Below are 19,592 nucleotides of genomic sequence, written 5' to 3' on the forward strand. Positions count from 1 at the left end.
GAAATTCTCTGGTTGTAGCTTCCTTAAGAAACTTTGCTTCATTTAATAAATCATTTAAGAGTAAGTCACATGTACCGGCTGAGAAAAAACGCCCTCTGCGGTGTAAAGTCACACATAATCCCACAAAGACAGCTTGTAAGAAGAATGTGAGACACCTGCTGTGTTCCTGTGTAAAATTACCTGAAGATTAACACATCCTAAAATCAACTGCACTGCCACTCCGCCTGCTTCACCTCACAGGCAGATATTTGCCGTGGAACCTCAAAGGTGTCAAGCTCAAACATTTCTATATAAAAGGGGTTAGAGGCTAAGGCAGAAATAACAAGGCTCATTCCTCTCCCCATCCAGCCCTGCTTCCTGTTATAAAGTCATTAAAACATCAGGGAGCCCACCCAACCCCGAGTTTCAGGCCCACCTCCCATGTGGAGCCTTGTGGTAGAAACCTCTTCTCAGATTACCTGTCGGTGTGTTGCTGTAAATCATCTGAAGAAAGAGAGGGGGGAGAGGGCCTGCACATGCTCGTTGTGGGCTTCAGTGAATCATTGATGTCTGTTTGGTGTGCAGAGGTTTGATCAGATGGGAGATTGTAGTCTGTATTGTTAGAAGTGAATTGGCCAAATGTAAAGAAATAACAAAGGTTGCACCACAAGTTGCATGGGAGAGGTCAGGCTGTTCTCACGCAGTGTTCCTAGGTTTACCTACGACAAGTAATGCACCACGATTTGTATATAACCCACGAAATCATGAGCCAGTAATTTGTGTGTAACCCACATAATCAGGACGGCAGCAATCATGCGAGAAATGTGCTCATGGGAGTAAAGAGGAAGTATTTTAAAGTCCGTGTAAGGAATGGTGGTGGATGGGTCAAACAACACAGGACTTTCACCCAGGAGACCAGTGTTTGGACCAAACTAGCAGAACCAAATTAGCTCTGAGTTATTTTTTCAAGTGTATTGTCACCGTGTGTCTTTTCCTTAACCTAACTAAAGTGTGTGGAACCTTTATATGCCTAAACCTAACTTACGTAACTTAACGTTAAGTACGTAACTTTATGGGCTATCACAGTCCAAAGACATGCAGGTTAATTGGTGACTCTAAATTTCCCGTAGGTGTGAATGTTAGTGTGAATGGTTGTCTGTCTCTATGTGTCAGCCCTGTGATAGACTGGCGACCCGTCCAGGATGTACCTGGCCTCCCACCCGATGTTAGCCGGGATAGGCTCCAGCCCTCCCGCGACTCCCAACAGGATAAGCGGATATGGAAAATGAACAAATGAATGAACGTAGCTTTATGTTAAGTGTGGCACGCTAATTTGTTAGATATGCAAATTGTTACATGAAGATACATTGAAGAGCTTCAAGAAGTTCAAACCCTGCCTACGTTCACACCTCTGTACGCCTGGCCAATCACTAGCCCCTTTTACACTGCCAGATTTTCCGCGAATGTTGGGCCATTTTACCGACAAGCTGTGAGTGTTTAGACACACAAAGCCGGATTGGCGAGTTGATCCAAGGCGCCCAATTTTCCACCTCGTAGGGTAGACATATTGGTGAAACCCTTTTAGTTTAAACAGACCGAGGCGGGCTTCGCAACAGGAGGGGCTGTTGATGACTTATGGGAGGAGCTGTTGATGACGCCGCACGTGCGAGCCACTGGTGGTGGATAAACAGGAAACAGCTGATAGCAGGAATTAGCGAGCAGCTAAGGGAAACGCAAACCTGACAGACACTGTAAAGATGAGCAACTGGGGAGGAATTAGGAGTTGCACGCCCTTGCAAACGAAGAGGCCATAAACCGTCAGATGACAGGCACGTTGAAGAACAGGCCGATTTACGAGAGAATCGCTGAAGGACTGACCAGCCGCAGCTTCCCTCCCACGTCACTGTTTACGTCACACGCTGAGCTACACGTTTTGTTTCTTGTTCACGCCCCCCATTGCCCCGAAAAAGGCGCATTCTGTATAAACAAAAGTAGGCAGGCGTCATTTTGCTGCACTCCCCGATTTTGTTTTTATACTGCCAATGCTGAAAAAAGACTGATTGGGCTTTCCTGCAAATTTGCACAATTCCTATCTAAAAAGGGCTACTGCGTCAGTTTCAGGAAATTCAACAATCCAGCAAGTACTTTATTTGAAGCACACTGACGCCTGAAAAAAATGGTTACAGAGGAGTAATGTGAATGTGTGGGCGCAATCCAGTCGCCAGAATAAACATTAGCAGTGTGCATTTTCTGCAAACCACAGTATGTTGTTATGTCGCCGATACATTGAAACTTTATGTTTCAACAGTGCTGTGGTTAATGTGTGGATATATTAAGGCACAAAAAACACTTTGTTATGGTTAGGAAAACATGATTGGCTTAAAATACCAAGTTTTGGTGGTTAAAAAGTCACTTTTCGTGGCACTACCTCCACTGAAGATGCAGCGATGACCTGCTAGGAAACAAATGATTTTGTTGTTTGTTGGTCTTGAACAGTGGTCTGCAGTGGTTTGCCAGATCAGCCAGCATCAGCTTTAATGTGTATTAACCAACAAATGACCATTACAGATTGTTGCTGGTCGGCTTGTGGCTGCTGCATGCTGCCAGGCGGATGGGTCGTGTGCCAGAAAATGTTTTCTTTATTTCATTGTGTTTTGTCTATTTGCCTCTGTTTCTGTTTGAACATTATCCTGTGAAGTATATTAATATGTGAGCTCAAAATCCATAGAGTAATATCAACACAGCAGCAGAGCACACTGAGACAACAAAGGAACTGCTGTTGACCTTTAAATTGTATTTACTCAATGACTGACGTGATTGTTTTCATCGATAGTGCTGTTTTATGGACCTAAAAAATGGATAGTAAGTAATATCAAAATTTAAGAGGAACATTTCAGCTGGCATTTTGCTTTTTTACTGTGTGGTAGTTCATCCTCCATTTTATTTACTGCCACAATCGGAAAGCTGATCAGTGGAAGATCAATGGTGTGGCACACTGTTTGGTGATTTACTCACCTCAGGATACATACATTCTCACCACCTATCCTGGTACTTTCACAGGAGTGCACTCCTCCCCTTTGTCATTTCCCAGCATCCTCCAGTGCAGTGGTCATCTGCAGACTTGACCAGATGGACTTATTTTGGAGACTTGTAGGTGGTGGTGCTGAGGAAGCAGAGGGGGGGTTGGGGGTGAGGAATGCTTTGGAGGTTTGGTTGGAGACACACGAGGAGAGGAGGGGTGTTTGAGGGCATTGATGTTTGAGCGGGGTCGTCAGCAGGATTGGATTTTTATGAGCAAGCTGAGGATTGCCTGACAAAGACATTTATTCACAAGTGTGCGGTCAATTTTCAAGTTAGCTACACCTTTGTCTTGTCAAGACCAGAACTGGAATCAGTTTAAAGCTCAGACATCAAGCAACTTTATCCTCTTAACAATTTAATTCATATTTTCAGAACATGCCAAAAATAACAGCAGATGTTTTGGGCAGCTTGGGCAAATCGATGGTAAACACACAACGCTGACAATGATAACCTTTTAAAGGAATACGTGTATCAGTTACTCACCCTGTGTTACGCTGAAGCCATGAAGAAAACTTAAATTGTCTTGCACGCCTCCACAGTGAGCAAAGAATTCAAAAACTAAAAAATATTCTTGATGTATTGAAGTCTCATTTATCCAGTTGTATGCTCAGTAATTCCCAAATAGACGGTGCTTTCTGGCGGGGAACTGAACTGAACTTTCTCGTTAACAGAGCAAACTGCACATGGAGGGCTTCCGCAGCCTCAGAGAAGGAGAAGCTGTCGAGTTTACCTTTAAGAAATCATCAAAAGGACTGGAGTCTGTCCGGGTTACTGGGCCCAACGGGGCCCCATGTCTGGGCAGTGAGAGAAGACCAAAGAGTGGCCAGAAACGACGCTCCAAGAGTGACAGGTAAGACCCGAGTCCAACATTTTCTTTATCTGAGTAAGATGAGAACATCAATAAGAAATCTCATGTCTGTGTTAAATGTGGGAAGTAGAAAAAAAACCCACCACCTCGACAGCTCCCCAATGATCATGTTGGACTTTGTTTATTTTTGATATACTCAAATAGAAATGTGAAAATCACAATTGAATTATGTGCTGGAACAACAGTTTATCCATCTGTCTTCTATGAAACGTCTCTTGATACAGCGCAGGTTGCCAGAAAATATGGCTGCCAACACCTCTAAAGCCCACTAATGAACGTCATATCTTCTAGTTTGTTTAATCCTTACACAAATAGAAATGTACAAATTAAAAATTTTCACTAAGGGGGAGTTTCATGCTGGAAGTATTTCTTTGTGGATAACGGTTTATCTATCTGCCTGGTATTTCTGTGCTGCCAGCGCAGTCGGCTGAAGAAGATGTTGGCATTGTATGTTTCTGCAAACCAATGATAACATTACATTTGCATGTTTCATATGTATCGCATCAGCATTTCTAAACTGATGTAGAATATCAGGAGGCGGAGGGGACGGTGGATGGTGTGACACTTATGTGAGATGCCTGCCAAGCTTTTTAGCCACAAAACATGGGTGTTTTTAGTGACCTGTTGCTTTTCTTCTGCTCAGGATAGTGCCACAGAAAGTGATTGTTTTTCATGGAGACATTAATGCTTTTTGATAGTGCCACCAAACTGAGTATTTTAAGCTAAAATACGATCCTTTCTTAACTATAACCAAGTGGTTTTTAGGCCTAAAACTAATCACACGATAACAGTTTGAACATATCCGCTACATATACATATGTAACGTACTCGTAGTTTAAAGAAATGTACAATGACAACATTTATTCTGGTGACTGGGTTGGTGCTGCAGATCAGGTTGCCAGATACAGGTGGTAAACACAGGTTATGCCTTTGGAACCTGCACCCAGCATAGATGTATAAAGAGAACTGGATACAGCGTTGGAGGAATCTTCTAGACTTTTCGAATGTCCAATGAATCAAAGTCTGATATGGAAACAAGTCATTTTGCAGAGGTTGTGACGCTCAGAAAAACACATCCACTGATTCACACTCTCTTTCGCCCTTTAAATTTATGGGAAAAAGTCTTTTTGGGCCACATGGCATCATGTGAAGGATGTAACTCCACTATGACAGTTGACTTCAAAGCCTGGTGCATTTCCTGGGAGCCTTGTTCTGTGGACGATAAACCAGGTGCAGACTTCCATCTGTGTCACCGCTGATGAGGAAATATAGTGAGTGCTGGACGGAGCAGTGAGTGACAACAACCCCGCCCACATTTAAGAGGACTGTTTGTAGTGGAAACTCTAGGGTTTAAGTACCATGTCTGAAGGGTTACTGTTGGTTCCAAAGGTACCATACTGAAGGTGTTTGGTGGAGATGGGGCTTTAGTGAAAATTAGAGGTGTTTTTCCATTTGGAAGAAGTCAGGCTACTTGTTTCCCACCTGCTTTTGATCTATATGCTAAACTAGGCTTACTACGTCTGGACTTAAGTGCACCCTCAGAAAAAGAACAAATATGTCTCAAAATGTTAAAGTATTCCTTTAACATTTCCTGATAGACTTGAGAAACAACAATGTGGCATATTCAGTAGAAGTAAGTAGAAGAAGTAGAAGAAGTAGTTCAGTAGTCGTACAAATTGAGTACTTCAGTGTATTGATGATGAAAAACTGAATGATGGGCATTTCACTAATGTTTCCCCAAAAATCTAAACACTCAATTAACTCAAATTATAGATAATAAATAAAACAATTCTACCGTGTTTGTAGCATTACCAAATATTCTTTTTTTATTACTTTGAAAAAGACAAGACTTTAAATACTGAATAAAGACAAATATGACCTGGTGAGAGAGAGAGAAGTGTTATCAGTTTATCATTGTATTAATTAAAGTTGTGCATGGAGCAGAAATAAAAGAACATTTTCAAATAAAGTATTTTGCTGGTTAAAATTTCTCTCTTTGTGGAGCAGCAGGCTGAGCTGGATCAATAGATTATTTGATCTCTTCAGGCTTCTTCAACCCCCAACACACCGTTTTTTTTTTGTTTTGGCCTCTGTGCAGCTTCAGCAGTTCAAAGTTTATCTCCTTATTACCAACACAAAATTTTAAAAGCAACAATTCTCTGTTTGTCTTTAAACCTTGCTTGGGCAGTCAAGATCCAGTGAGGCCATTTATTTGATAGCATTTTGCAGATTTGACCATATTAATCATGGCCGGCAGTATGTTTCTACTCACAGGTTCCAAAACATGAATGTTGCAGTTGAAGAAAAAAGCAGTTTGATTTGCAGATTAAGATCAGAAAGAGTATTAATGCGATAGCACAGTATTAAATTGAACTTCATTAATCATGGTGCGCAGTGATAAAATAATCCCACAACTTCCTGTCCTTAAATACCTGCTATAGGTTTGATTGCATTCACATGTTCCTTCTTCTCTCCCAAACATAAGTGCAGTATTCAGGAGGGGAAAGAATCCTATCCATTTAATTGATAACAGATGTAGGTGCCTGAGAGAGGTCAGAGGTCACCATTGCCATGGCAACAGTGGGATGTGGTGTGCAAATGAGGTGGAGGGGAGGGTGGGAGGAGGGGCAGTGAGCAAGCGGGGGTCAGGGTTCAGAGGTCACAGTTGTATTGAAACAAAGGCGCTCCCTCTGCCACCCTCGTGGCCACACTGATCAATACTGACCCTGATGGGGGGCTGGGAGGAGGCGGAGAGGAAGGAAGTGGTGGTTAGATGTGAGGTGATGCAGGGCTCCAACTGGGTTTCATCACTCTGTAGATCACTGGCTGAAAGAAATTTATATATTACTTTAATAATATTTAATATTTTAAGTTGATAAAAGACCCAAACCAACAATGAACTGTCTGCTGACAAATATTGTGTTCGTTCAGGCTCCAGACTTTATTTAAATTTCATTTAGCTGCAAAGGCACACTCATTTCTTTTTCACACAAATTTGGTGGCCAAAGCACACGTTTCATGGCCGACAATAAGCTACAGAAAATTCAATTTAACACAACACCCTTAACTGTGACACTTGAATGCATGAAAAGGCAGTAACAGAATGAAAATATCTTCGTAAACAATCTCTTACACACTCCTAGTTGACAGTCTATAGTGTCTTTAATTTGTTATATGATCTATAGTTGCTATGGCATAATAAAAACATCATTAAAATGTTGAGAAAATGAATAAGAAATTAACAAATTGCTGCCTTCCATTCATTGAAATGACTGGAGGTTCCAAGTTACCGCTCAGCAGTGTAAAAGCAGCCTAACTCCAAACTCAAAATAACCTTTTTAAAGATTTTTCTTGGCATTATGCAGTTATTGAGCAGGACCTACCGGGGTGGGGGGTGGGGGGATGGGATGCAGCAGGGGACTGTGTGTTGGTATCAAGCCTGTGGCCAGGACAAGGCCTTTGTATATGGGGTGTCCACTCTACTAGATGAACTAGCTGGCACCCTGCCTACTTTTAGGGTTACCTCCAAACTGTAGTACTTTAGTAACGTTAATTTATTGACTACAAACTTGTAGTGTTGTCACATCAAACTGCAGGTCACTGTGCAACGCTTTTGCAGCTGCTAACAGCTAATAGCTAATTAACTCTCCTCCAAGTGATAACAGCATGAAGATGCTCTCTGTTTCAGTCACTCGATTCAGTTGGTCATTTGCTAAGTGATAGTTATAGCCTATATAAAACCCCAGGGAAGATTTCTATCTGACCCAAACACGTTATTGTCACTGAGACAATGGGACGCTGTAAATCTTGAGCCCTGGCTCGATGAGTACTGTTTGCCATTTTCATAGAATGTTGAACTAAAAGGAGCAAATGACTCGGGATGCTTGTTTTGTGGAACTGTAATGTTATGTTGGAGGTTGAAATTTTTATAGCAGGGGCCAAAAAAATTGTAGCACGAGTATAAAAGTATTGTTGTGGAAATTCAAAAATAATTCTCTGCTGCTGGTGAAGAATGAAAAAGAGACTTCTGCCGGCCGACAAAGTTTTTTTATTCTCTCAGCTGAGAAAAGGTCAATCAACATGTGAACGAGCGGTCAAGATGAAGAAAGACCCTGAGCAGGGGGAGAGCTAAACATTTATACCTGAAGACCGCCCCTCAGTGGCCTGGGAACATCCTTCAGGGGTCTTCACAAAGGTCTTTGAATAAGTTGCTCTTTGTTACCTTTTGGTCTGCTGTAGGGACCAGTATCCCCCCCCAGGGTGATCTTCCACACCCGGGGCATCCTGTGGGATTTTACATGTCATTGTGAAAGTAAGAGGTTCAGACATAATACGCAAGATGGAGACCTTAAATTTACAATCACAGTATCAAGTATGTCCTTTGTAGTTTCAGACTTCTTTGTGTTCTACTACATTTGGAAATGAATATAGGACTGAAAAAACCCATCCTAAAACCAAGTATAGTGTTACTGTACCATTCTCTGGTTTCTCAGTGAATTGTTTAAACTACTCTGCAGACCGAAGTCTCTATGAACAGTGACAAACAGAGTGACAGCTGACTCATGAATGGGTCCAATGTGGGTTAAATGTGCAGCAGCATTCACATCAGGCCCCACGTCACCGTCGCAATAAGGACTACAACTACCAAGCAGAATAGTGCTGTGCTATCAGTTCTCCTCACACAGAAACCCTAACCTCAAAGAGGAGACAGACACAGCTGCAAAACCTACATGTATTTCATACACTGATGGAACAAGCATAACTTTGCCAACACTAAAGCTGCACCAACTTTACAAGGCCATGACATCATTTTATGTGCCGAGTCCTCACCCAAGTGCCGTAGCGTGTCAAATGCTTGGTTTCCATTCATTTCTGCGCAGTATTAAAACAGTAAAAAGAGACATGAGACTTGCTTGAGATATGTAATTCGTCACAGTGAACTGCTCCCTAGTCTGTTTACTTATAATTACCTGTTCGACCGCAGATGGAGAGGAGAGGAAGGGCCCGTAGAAAACCAGATTGTCCATAAACAAAAAAAATCAATGGTCGTTGCTGGCCTGTTTAAGTGGCCACTGTCTCAGTGTGTCACACTGCACAGTGCTCGAGCCTCACTGGCCTTATTTATCCTGCCCTAATGAATTCACCAACAGGATTTCACTTAGCCACCGATCATCAGCTTTCTCAGCACTGATTTGCAGATAGCAATGCACATCAAGCTACAAGAGCAACAAACGGCAGCGGGAGTGTTGTGTTTAATCAGAGCCGCTTGTTGTGTGGAGATTCATACATGCTTTGACCTGTTAACAGCAGAATTATGTCTCATCTGTTGTCTTTAATTAGCACCTTATTGTGAAAATATGATAGAATCTGAAGAAGATGGCTCTGTTCCATGAAGTGTCTCAGTAAAGGTGGGCAGATACTGTGACACAGATATGCCTGATTTTAGCCTGATTTTTAGCCAGACAATCTGCACAGTGTGAGCACAAAAGTCGCAGACTTAAGCCGCACAGTTTAAAATATAGTGCAAGTTAACATACACAGTGTCTGGTCAGCTCAAGCCATGCTAGTGAGCCAGTATGCACAGTACCAGTGGACGTAGCCACCGTGATGTCACATCATTGGTTTGTGTGCTTCTCTTTGGCATTTTGTCCGTTGCCATCTTGGATTTTTGGAGCCAGAGGTGACCATATGTAGACAGGATGCGTGGGTAACTGTGGATAACACGAGCTGCTAGCTTAGCACAGTGTATTTATAGCCATGTTTAACTTTGAAATGCTAATATCAGTTAGTGAAAAACATGCTTAAAACCATTAAAACCACTTACCAGAAAAACTAGATCTCCTTAGAGAGCCTTTAAGTTCAACCAAACACTGAACAAGACTTTCTTAGGTGACCAAAACTTTACTTTTTTTAACACTTTCGTTTTATTGTTTTTACAAAGTGTTATAAAAAGGTAAAAAAAAGGAGATTGCCCTGTCTCTCAAAATTCACTCATCACTCCGACATAGTCAGTTACTGAGTCTCTCATCTTATCATTGACATGTTAACACGACCCCCTATTCTCTCAACATCGCTCCTCGAGTCCTCATCGTGTGGGTTAACACTTCCATATCATGTATTTCATTCACAATTTTCAGCCATTCATCTTGTGTTGGTGGTTCTGCCTTATACCATCTCTTCGTGGTGGCCTTTTTACAGGCTGCCAGCAAGATTTTCAGTATCTGTCTTCGACCAAAACTTTCTTAGGTGAATGTTACATAGTTAGCCTCACACTCATGAACTGAAAATACACTGAAACAGCGACAGGTACAGTTACTCCTATGTTCTGTAAATCTGGGGTTATGCCATGGTTATGTTACCTAACCAATTTGTCACTGTGGTAGCGACTTGTCAACAGACGACACCCACCGCTCACTCAAAGTGGCCACGTACGTACAGGGTTTGGAAATTAGCACCAGTCACCAGCCAAAAAACAATGGTACTCTGTTAAGCGGCTGGTAGATCCACCAGCCACAGTGGCAGATTGACAGTTAAGTTAATTTCCAACTCTGGTGCTTAGTACACAAAACTGATACGTTTATTTCTGCTGTTAAGTTGGGCATTTTAACATGGGAGTCTATGGGGATTGACTCGCTTTTGGAGCCAGCCTCAAGTGGCCATTCAAGGAACTGCAGTTTTGGCACTATGGTGTTGGTTTCATTTTTCAGCCCTAGAAGTTGTCACTTGGTAATAAAATATTCATACTGGACAAATACTTTTGATATTGTGATATTAAGTATAGCCCTATTACCATATTCTGCAGAATATATTTAGTTCCATTCAGTCATAGACTTTCCTTAAACACACTCAGCAAACAGACTGCAAGAAATGTTCGGTTTAAAAACATTCAACACATCTGTGTATCGCTCACATAAGATCACACTCATTGGTGTTGTGGTCCCATAGCATGCATGGACTACAAAGATGGAGGACAGGGGGTACAATGTGTGAGAAAAAGATCCAAGAAATAAAAGATCCAAGAACTATTAAATGTTCAGTTAAGTAGTTGAAACACTTCAACAGGACATCTACGTTTTCCCCCTCAATGAAAAATCCTGAATCTATGAATTCAAGTGTCAAACTAAGATTAACTTTCCTCTTGAGCAGGTGAATGTGAGAACAAACTCTGCTCAAGCATCATTCTGGAACAGTATGTTCAAACATTTCAGTGAAGAGCAATAAGACTTTAAACACTCTGCAAAGCCAACGTCCACCCTTTTATCTTGTTTGGAAGAGCAACAAAGCCAGCTCTAAGTTTGGCTGTCAAAGTATCCCTCACACAGTCTCCTGAGGGACAGAGATCAATTTGGCCAAATCCCTTAACAGCTGCGCACCACTGGGACTGCAGTTAATGTGGATGCATGGTGACAGATGTGTTAAAGACGGCGGGATGTGACACCAAAGCTGGAGTGTGCTGCCCTCCGGTGGTGGAAATGAAGCACTTCACTGCAGACAGATTTGTGTTCAGATTCAATGAAAACCACTTGCTTGTCAAAACTAGTACACCCTTACACACACACTCAGTGTAAGTGTTTAGTACTGCAACTGTTCTTGCTCCTAATATATGACATCGACAACATCCTTTGAAATCCTGAAGCGCTGTTGCAGATCTTAAAACATTAAGAGCAATCACCACATCCTGTAACACTGAGCACTTCCTTAGTGCTGCAGAAGGCCGTCACTCACACATCAGAGCATTTGACTTGTGTGTCAAAGGTAAGTGCATCACTGCCTCCAAAAATAACCTGTCTCTTTATCACTGCTTAGAGTGACGCAGCAAGTGTTTAAGGAACTGTATCAGGTGACAATACGCTCATATCAAGGTATCGGCAGTTTCAGTAGCCTGGTTCTCTTTATATTGTTCTACATTACTGTAATGTTAGACACACATGACAAAATGAAAGTAAAAACAAATGTTTCAGTAGAATAAATTTATATAATTCAGGAACTATTTAGAAAAGAAAAACAAAATGAGGTCACTCCCTGTCTTCTATTTATTCCAGATGCTACAACTGTGGAGCACCCGGCCATCATGCCAAAGAGTGTCAGCTGCCGCCTCAGCCCAAAAAGTGCCATTGCTGTCAGAGTGTTTCCCACATGGTGGCCAGCTGTCCGATCAAAGCACAGCAGCAGCAGCAGCAGCAGCAGCAGCATTCGTCTCCAGGCTCTCAGGGACCAGCTACCTCACAGAGAGACGAGGAAGAGGAGCAAAGCCAGGCCGCCCTCTCTGAGAACTCAGAGTGAATGCTTGAGGTTTTCCACTGGAACACTGCTTTTACAAAGAGCTACCTCAGGTTTTATTTATTGAGGAGTCATTGCTGCGGTGCTGATGAGGTGTGTTGTTCGATAGAGAGCTGGCAGACATGTCCACTTTGAAAACTTTCATTTCTTAGGTTGTTTTTCTGCCTCGGATAAGTGTCTTAGCTTTGGAATGAAACAATCAGACTTACTGTTGATTCAGCCGTGTAGTAGCCACACATGTCATGACTGATCTGACATGACGTGTGCCTCAGTTAAATGAGCCTTTCTTTAAAAACTCTCCAAAGCATCACACACATACAGGGTGTGTGAGAATTTGATATATGGGTTTGCAGATATATGACATCTATAAAACCAGCATGATGGTTCTATTAGACCTCTGTATTTTATAGGTTTTCACATGTCAGAGCCGGAAAAACACAAATGCAAGTGGTAACACGTTGCATTCCAGTTAGGTTTTGGGTATTATGCATGCTGACCTACTGCCATGCCTTATTAGGACACTTCATAGGAACTGATGCATCATTCATTAGTTTAATGTTCTGTTCTTTTGTTTCCAGTTGTAACAAATCAAATACCTGCTGCGAGAGAGGCCACTACACTCAGGCATGAATGTGGCTCTCACATTTTCCCAGTACTTATACTTTAGTTCATTTGCTACCTCGAAATGGTACTAAACTTTGAGATAAATCTCAGGGCAAGTGACAAAGGTGACAATGTAGATGTTCTTGACCTTCTGTTAAAGGTCCTGTATGTGACTTTCAGAGCATTAATATGGCAGCAAACCACTATTTGCTATGTAAAGATACAGTGGAGTAATGGCGTCAGAGCAGAGAATGAAGTCGCACTATCTCTTTGTATGCTGTAGTCTGAGCTTCTCTGTGGTTTGTTGTGGTAAGCCGGGCTGGCTACGTTTGCATGTGTGTATCCCACTGGCTTACCGAATAGCTGCAGTCATAAGCCCTTTTTAGAAAAGCCCAATCAGTCTTTTTTCAGCATTGGCAGTATAAAAACAAAATTTTGTTTATACAGAATGCGCCTTTTTCGGGGCAATGGGGGGCGTGAGCAAGTAACAAAACGTGTAGCTCAGCGTGTGCCGTAAACAGTGACATGGGAGGGAAGCCACAGCCAGTCAGACGGCGATTCTCTCGTAAGTCGGCCCGTCCTTCACCGTCCCCGTCATCTGATGGTTAATGGCCTCTTGGTTTGTGAGGACAAGGAGGGCGCACAATTCCTTGTCTCCCCAGTTGCTCATCTTTACAGTGTCTGTCAGGTTTGTGTTTCCCTCTTGCTACTAGCTGCTCGCTAATTCCTGCTATCAGCTGTTTCCTGTTTATCCACCGCCAGTGGGTCGCAAATGCGGCGTCATCAACAGCTCCTCCCACAAGTCATCAACAGCCGTTCCCGTTGCGGAAGGGCGCCTCAGTCTGTTTAAACCAAAAAGGTTCCGCCAATATGACTTAACCTCCAAGGTGGAAAATTGGGCACCTCGGATCAACTCGCCAATCCGGCTCTGTGTGTCGCAGCTAGCCGGCAAATTGGCCCAACATTCGTGGAAAATCTGGCAGTGTAAAAGGGGCTACAGAGAGGCTTATATCTGGACGACATCGTTGCGATAGAGTAGCACCCACCCTCTGGTTCGCCCAATACTACTGTTAGCTCTGTTAGCACTGTTGCCATTGTTTAGCACTGTTTATGGAGTTAGCATCATTAGCTGCTAGCTGCCGGCCTCACCACCTCCATGTTGACAACTCATACGCTCTGAATTTCACATACAGCTCCTTTACGTTGTTAGTTACTGTCAGGACCTTTAACATGTAGCCTCCACATACACCATTGTACACTCATAGCTTTATCCATTTTGCTAACTAGTTAGATTAGCCACGAGTTAGCTTGATTAGCAAATTCAACAAACGTGTTAATATTTCTTCTAAAGCTTTAACATAAAACAAGGTCTGACTAGACTGTAATGTGTTGATAATACCCTGTTGATGAAGTGAGATAAAGTGGTGCCACAGAGTATTAGGGTCACTGCAGGGAAATAAAAAAAATAATCCAAACATTTGAGAAGTCAAAAATATAAGAGTAGTAAATAGTGAGAATAGCTGTAGTAAACATCTCTTTTCCCCCCAAAATATGACAAACATTTTTTGTATATCATTTTTATTTTTGTAAAATTCCACTGAGAATCAAAACCTTTTCTGAAATGTCTTTATTCATCATTACATCTTCTCCTCAAAATATTATTGTAATCCAAAATCCTAAAAAAAAAAGTGTCCCTTAGACTCTGCTGTAAATTGCCAATATTTTTTTTTAATTACTAAACTTAAATAATGAGGTAAACAATCCACCATGTGAATGTAAGCGAGACAACATGTCCTGCGCTGCCAGATATTTTGCTAAAAACATTTGTGTCCGCCTTTATGGAAAAACATTTTCAGGTATTATAGTGAAAAGTGAATGTCACAACATAAGTGCCATAATCTCCACTAAAAACAACATTATTTCACCACACACATGCTCTTGAAGAATAATTCTACTTTGTCTGTAGTTGTGGTGAAGTTTACGTCTTACTCTAATTACCAAGTTGCCATTTCGTCACTTAAACTTATATGCAAGACCAGTGTTGATTGTACGGCAGAGTTTGTCTGCGAAACAGTATTAATCTGAATGTTCACACGTATATCAGGGATATTTTCACATTAACAGTAGTTGCTCATTTATTGTATTTGAAAGTTGTAGGTGAAGCAGGAAGTAGCTGAGATCTGTCCTCACTCGTTTTAGTGAAGGGGATGAATGTATATAGACATTATTTTTTTTATATTAACTATTTATTCAGAGCTGTTCTCCTGGACGTTTGACAGCTCATTTGATCCTGTGCTGTGATTCAGAAACATCTTTGTACCAATCAAAACTAAGGATGTCACAGCTTTTGGACAAACTCTGACCCCTCTTTTACAGTTGACTGACGGTATCATTTTGCAAATTAACTGAATTGTCATGACACAGAAAAAACAGCATTCCAGTGTTTAATGTTTATATTTGTGAATGTAATGGTTTCTCAGTAACATCAGACTGCATTTATTTTATTTTTGAACTCAGGGAGAACTTTTTTTGACCTCGTGTCTTTGAGGATGTGTCTGGATGTTTAAGTTATTTACTGTGTTGGTGTGCTGGAGGACCCAGGGCATTAACTGCCAAATGAGCCGTGTACTTTCACAGTGTCATTGTCTGCCATACACCACAGAGCAGCAAGCACTGTGACAGCGTTACATGACTTAAAGGAACCATCCATACTGAGCACCCTTTTACACTGTGCATGCTTCAGTATGATTTCTTGGTAGGGTTTGTGCTTTGCTAATGTGGACCTATTTGACATGTAGACAAGTGGTCAAACAGATGATGTGATGCCGTTTTAAGATATTTAGCTACAGTGGAGTGGGACTGTAGAAATGTTGTCATGCTATATAAAAACCAGCTGTAGAGGAGAGAAGCAGCCTGTTTTTTCTGGTAGTATTTCAAAAGGTTAACGTTGCTATTATGGAGCCTAAACAGAGTAGTTACCAGGGGTGTGGACCCAAATCACATGACTTGGATTAATGACTTGGATTTTAACACCAATGACTTGTGACTTCACTTTGACTTGAGCCTTTTGACTTGAAAATATGTGATACCTTCACCCAAGCCCAAGATTAACAATTTCATTATTTAAAAAATGCACCACGATTCAGTTAATTTCCCTTCGTTTCCTGAGTCAACGCTATTCACTCCTAGCAAGGCAACACTTTGGCTAACTCTCCAGATCCACTTTGTTTGGACAAGTCTAGTCAAGTTTCATGTGTGCCAGTCGGAAAAATCTGTTCCATCCATCCGTCCATTTTCATCCACTTATCCAGGGCGGGGTCGCGGGGGTAGCAGGCCAAGCAAAGCACCTCAGATGTCCCTCTTTCCAGCAACGCTTTCCAGCTCCTCCTGGTGGACCCTGAGGTGTTCCCAGGCCAGATGAGATACGTAATCCCTCCAGTGTGTTCTGGGTCTGCCCCGGGGCCTCCTACCAGTGGGACGTGCCCAGAACACCTCTAACTGGAGGCACCCAGGAGGATCCTGATCAGATCCCCGAACCACCTCAACTGACCCCTTTCGACGCGAAGGAGCAGCGGCTCTACTCCGAGCTCACCTCTGGATGTCAGAGCTCCTCACTCTATCTCTAAGGCTGAGCCCAGCCACCCCACGGAGGAAACTCATTTCCACCGCTTTGTGGTGTCTGTGATCTCATTCTTTCAGTCACTGCCCAGAGCTCATGACCATAGGTGAGGGTTGGGACGTAGATGGACCAGTAAATTGAAAGCTTTCCGGCTCAGCTCCCTCTTCACCATGACAGACTGATGCAGCTCCTGCATCACTGCATAAGGCACACCAAACCGCCGATCAACCCCCACTCCTGAACAAGACCCTGAATCTGATATAAAGATAAATTCGTTCGTGTGTTAAATCTAAGTGGTGGCCAACGAAAATTGAATTGCAGTATGCAGAACATGCGGATCGAAAATTTCAAACAGGGAGGCTTTCAACAAATTCGTTTTCACAAATAAGTACACCTACTGTTTTAAAAAGCATTCACTATTTCTGTAAGTTGAATATGTTTTAACTCTTTTGTTAAAATGACATTACATTAGGTGATTAGGTGAAGACCACATTATGACAAGTGCAAGACTTGACATTACAAGTTTAGGAATTGGTACTTGACTGTCTTGACTTGACTTGACTAACTTTTGACTTGCAAAGCAATGACTTGGTCCCACCTTTGGTAGTTACCTGGCCCACTGAGCTAGCTCAGTAGATTAGCCAGTTAGCTAGCTCATGAGCTACCGCATCTGTGTTAGGGTTAGGGTTAGAGTCTTAACACACGCTCGCCATTTATAGCATTGAAAAAATAGTTTATTGACATCCCTTCTTTACGGGTGTGAGATAAGAAGATCGATATCATTCTCATACCTGTGCATCAAGAAGGCCCACGCAGCTGGAGCCAAGATCTGTTTAGCTTAGCTTAGCTTAGCTTAGCATAAAGCGAGGAAGCAGAAGGAAATGGCAAGTCAGCTCTGTCCAAAGTGAAAAAACAACAAAAAATAAATAAAAAAAAGAAAAGAAAAACTCACCAGCACCGAAAAGTTGTCTCAGAAAATAAATGAATAAAAATTAACACAGTTTATCACAGACACTATATTTTAAACATCACCATGATGTTGTTTTTATTGTAAATATTCATCGTCTTTTTCAGGTATATTAATATTTATGATGTGTCTGCATGATAACGAGTAGATGAATAGATTAGCTAATGGGACTGGGACCTGATGACACAGCACAAAGGATGTTTAAGAGCATCAATAACCTGCAGATCATCATTAGGGGTCATGATACCTGAGCTCACCATGATGCAGTGTCTGATCTATCATGTATAATATTCTCCTTCAGTCCCAGTGTTTTGTCTTGTTTTGTTGTAGTTTGTATTCCTTCTCATGTGTGAACAAGACAGAACTCTTCTTGTCACAAATCTATACAAGTCTACCTCAGGTGTGATTTTGGACAGCATGTGAACAGCGTGTCCAAAAAAACATTTTGTATGTAATGTATATTTTTTGTTTATGAAGTGGTCTGTTCAAGTATTTATTACTTTTTCTATTTTACTTTTTTATTGTGATGTGTGCTACCTCATTGACCTTACTCTATATTTTTTCTAGTATCTTAATGCCTGTTGTTGCTGCCGATATAACAAGACTTCGTGAGACCAAAGTGGGGCTTTTGAAAGAAGTCTTGTTTTCAGGAAATAGCGAGACACAAAAAGACCTGATGAAAACACAGATAAGATGTTCACTTGCATTATTTCAACTGACACCCATCGCCTATCTTTACCCACCAGAGCAGACACACCCACCATTTTTGAGTCTCTGACCGTTAACTGTACAGATGAAGAATGTTCTGATGAAGAATGGCCATGTTGTCTTTGGGTGTAAATTGAATCTTTACTTAGTGGGTCTACTCAGGGTTGTGCTGAACACATATTGTAGGGTTATTTAACTCAATTATTAAGTTTGTCTTTCAGTGTCATCTCAAACAAACTGTGCTGCAATACAATGGAAAATTAAAGCTCTTTAAAGATTTGAAGATTTGTGTTTTATTGACCTGTTTCTTGTGTTTACGCTTTGGAATAGACCTGTGACGATGTCGGATCAGAGATTTTTAACTGTGGAGGAATGGAAATATTGTTAAGTGGGCCTTCCACATATCACACATCTGTCATTATCTTAAAAAAAAAAAAGTCAAATTATAAGTTTCATCAAGAATGGCGTTTGTAGGTCAGCGCAGGTGTTCACGTTATTGTGTCCACCCCCTGTCGGTGACAGTTCGGTCTGAGAGGAGGGCAGAGGGCGTCCGCATTGTACTGACTGGCTGCCTATTGACACAGACATGGGGAGCTTCATAAAGCTGGACACATTCAGCTAAGGGTGAGGCCGGAAGTGCTGTCATTGCCCTTTAAAATATGGTTTTACACTAATAGGAAAAAGAACTTATGAAATTGTTAAAGTTATATAACTGTAAAAACAAGCACGTGTGGTGTGAAATAATTTAGTTTAATTTACTACTAGTTACCTTGTAAAGATGTAATAGGTAATGTAACTATTTTAATTATTTTATCAAAGTAATGACATTTATTACATTTGATGACTTTTTGATTACTTTTGTGACAAATGTTTTAACGTGGGCAATAAAGATAAAAAGTGCACTTAAATTAGTTTTAGCTTTGATGACTGGCGTTGTAAATATGCCAAAAGTCAACGATCTTCTTCGACGAAAATATACAAAGTGACAGAAATAATGTTTTTTATTTACCTGAAAGAACATCTTCAGATGTAACCATTTTGTATCACTAACATTTTGATTAGTAACTAGAATTTAATTACAAATTGTTTCTCAGTAACTGATTACAATTTAATCTTGATTTATTTTGTATTTTAATTAGGCTACGGAACTCAATTACATGTAACTAGTTACTTCCCAACACTGATTGTATTACCTGCAACCCTCATGTTGAATACATATATATTATTAGTACACAATAAAATAAAATTGATCATCAATTATTTGCTTCAGATATATTTATTAAATGTATGTTAATAATAATAATAATAATAATAATAATAATAAATGAATGACAGTAATGTAATTCCTGTGGTAACTTGTTACGGTGCTGTAGCTGAAGATTAGGGTTTTATTTTTAAATTTTGGATATATTCCATATTTCCAGATGGTGAATGTTTAGACATTATAAAAATATTAGTATGCCAGATCACGGTTTATTGTCCTCTCT

General features: G+C 41.1%; 1 protein-coding gene across 1 annotated transcript in view; it reads left to right on the top strand.

The window, feature by feature from the left end:
* The window catches only part of LOC117264096 (protein lin-28 homolog A-like), a 20,617-nt gene extending 2,229 nt beyond the window's left edge, over positions 1-18,388 (top strand). The window contains exons 3-4 of the mRNA XM_033637916.2: positions 3,732-3,910; positions 11,971-18,388. Coding sequence (XP_033493807.1) covers positions 3,732-3,910; positions 11,971-12,211 — 420 coding nt within the window. The 3' untranslated portion in view covers positions 12,212-18,388. The remainder of the gene's footprint in view (positions 1-3,731; positions 3,911-11,970) is intronic.
* Positions 18,389-19,592: the final 1,204 nt, after the last annotated feature.

Source organism: Epinephelus lanceolatus, chromosome 16, assembly GCF_041903045.1.
Source record: "Epinephelus lanceolatus isolate andai-2023 chromosome 16, ASM4190304v1, whole genome shotgun sequence".
Lineage (NCBI taxonomy): Eukaryota > Metazoa > Chordata > Actinopteri > Perciformes > Serranidae > Epinephelus > Epinephelus lanceolatus.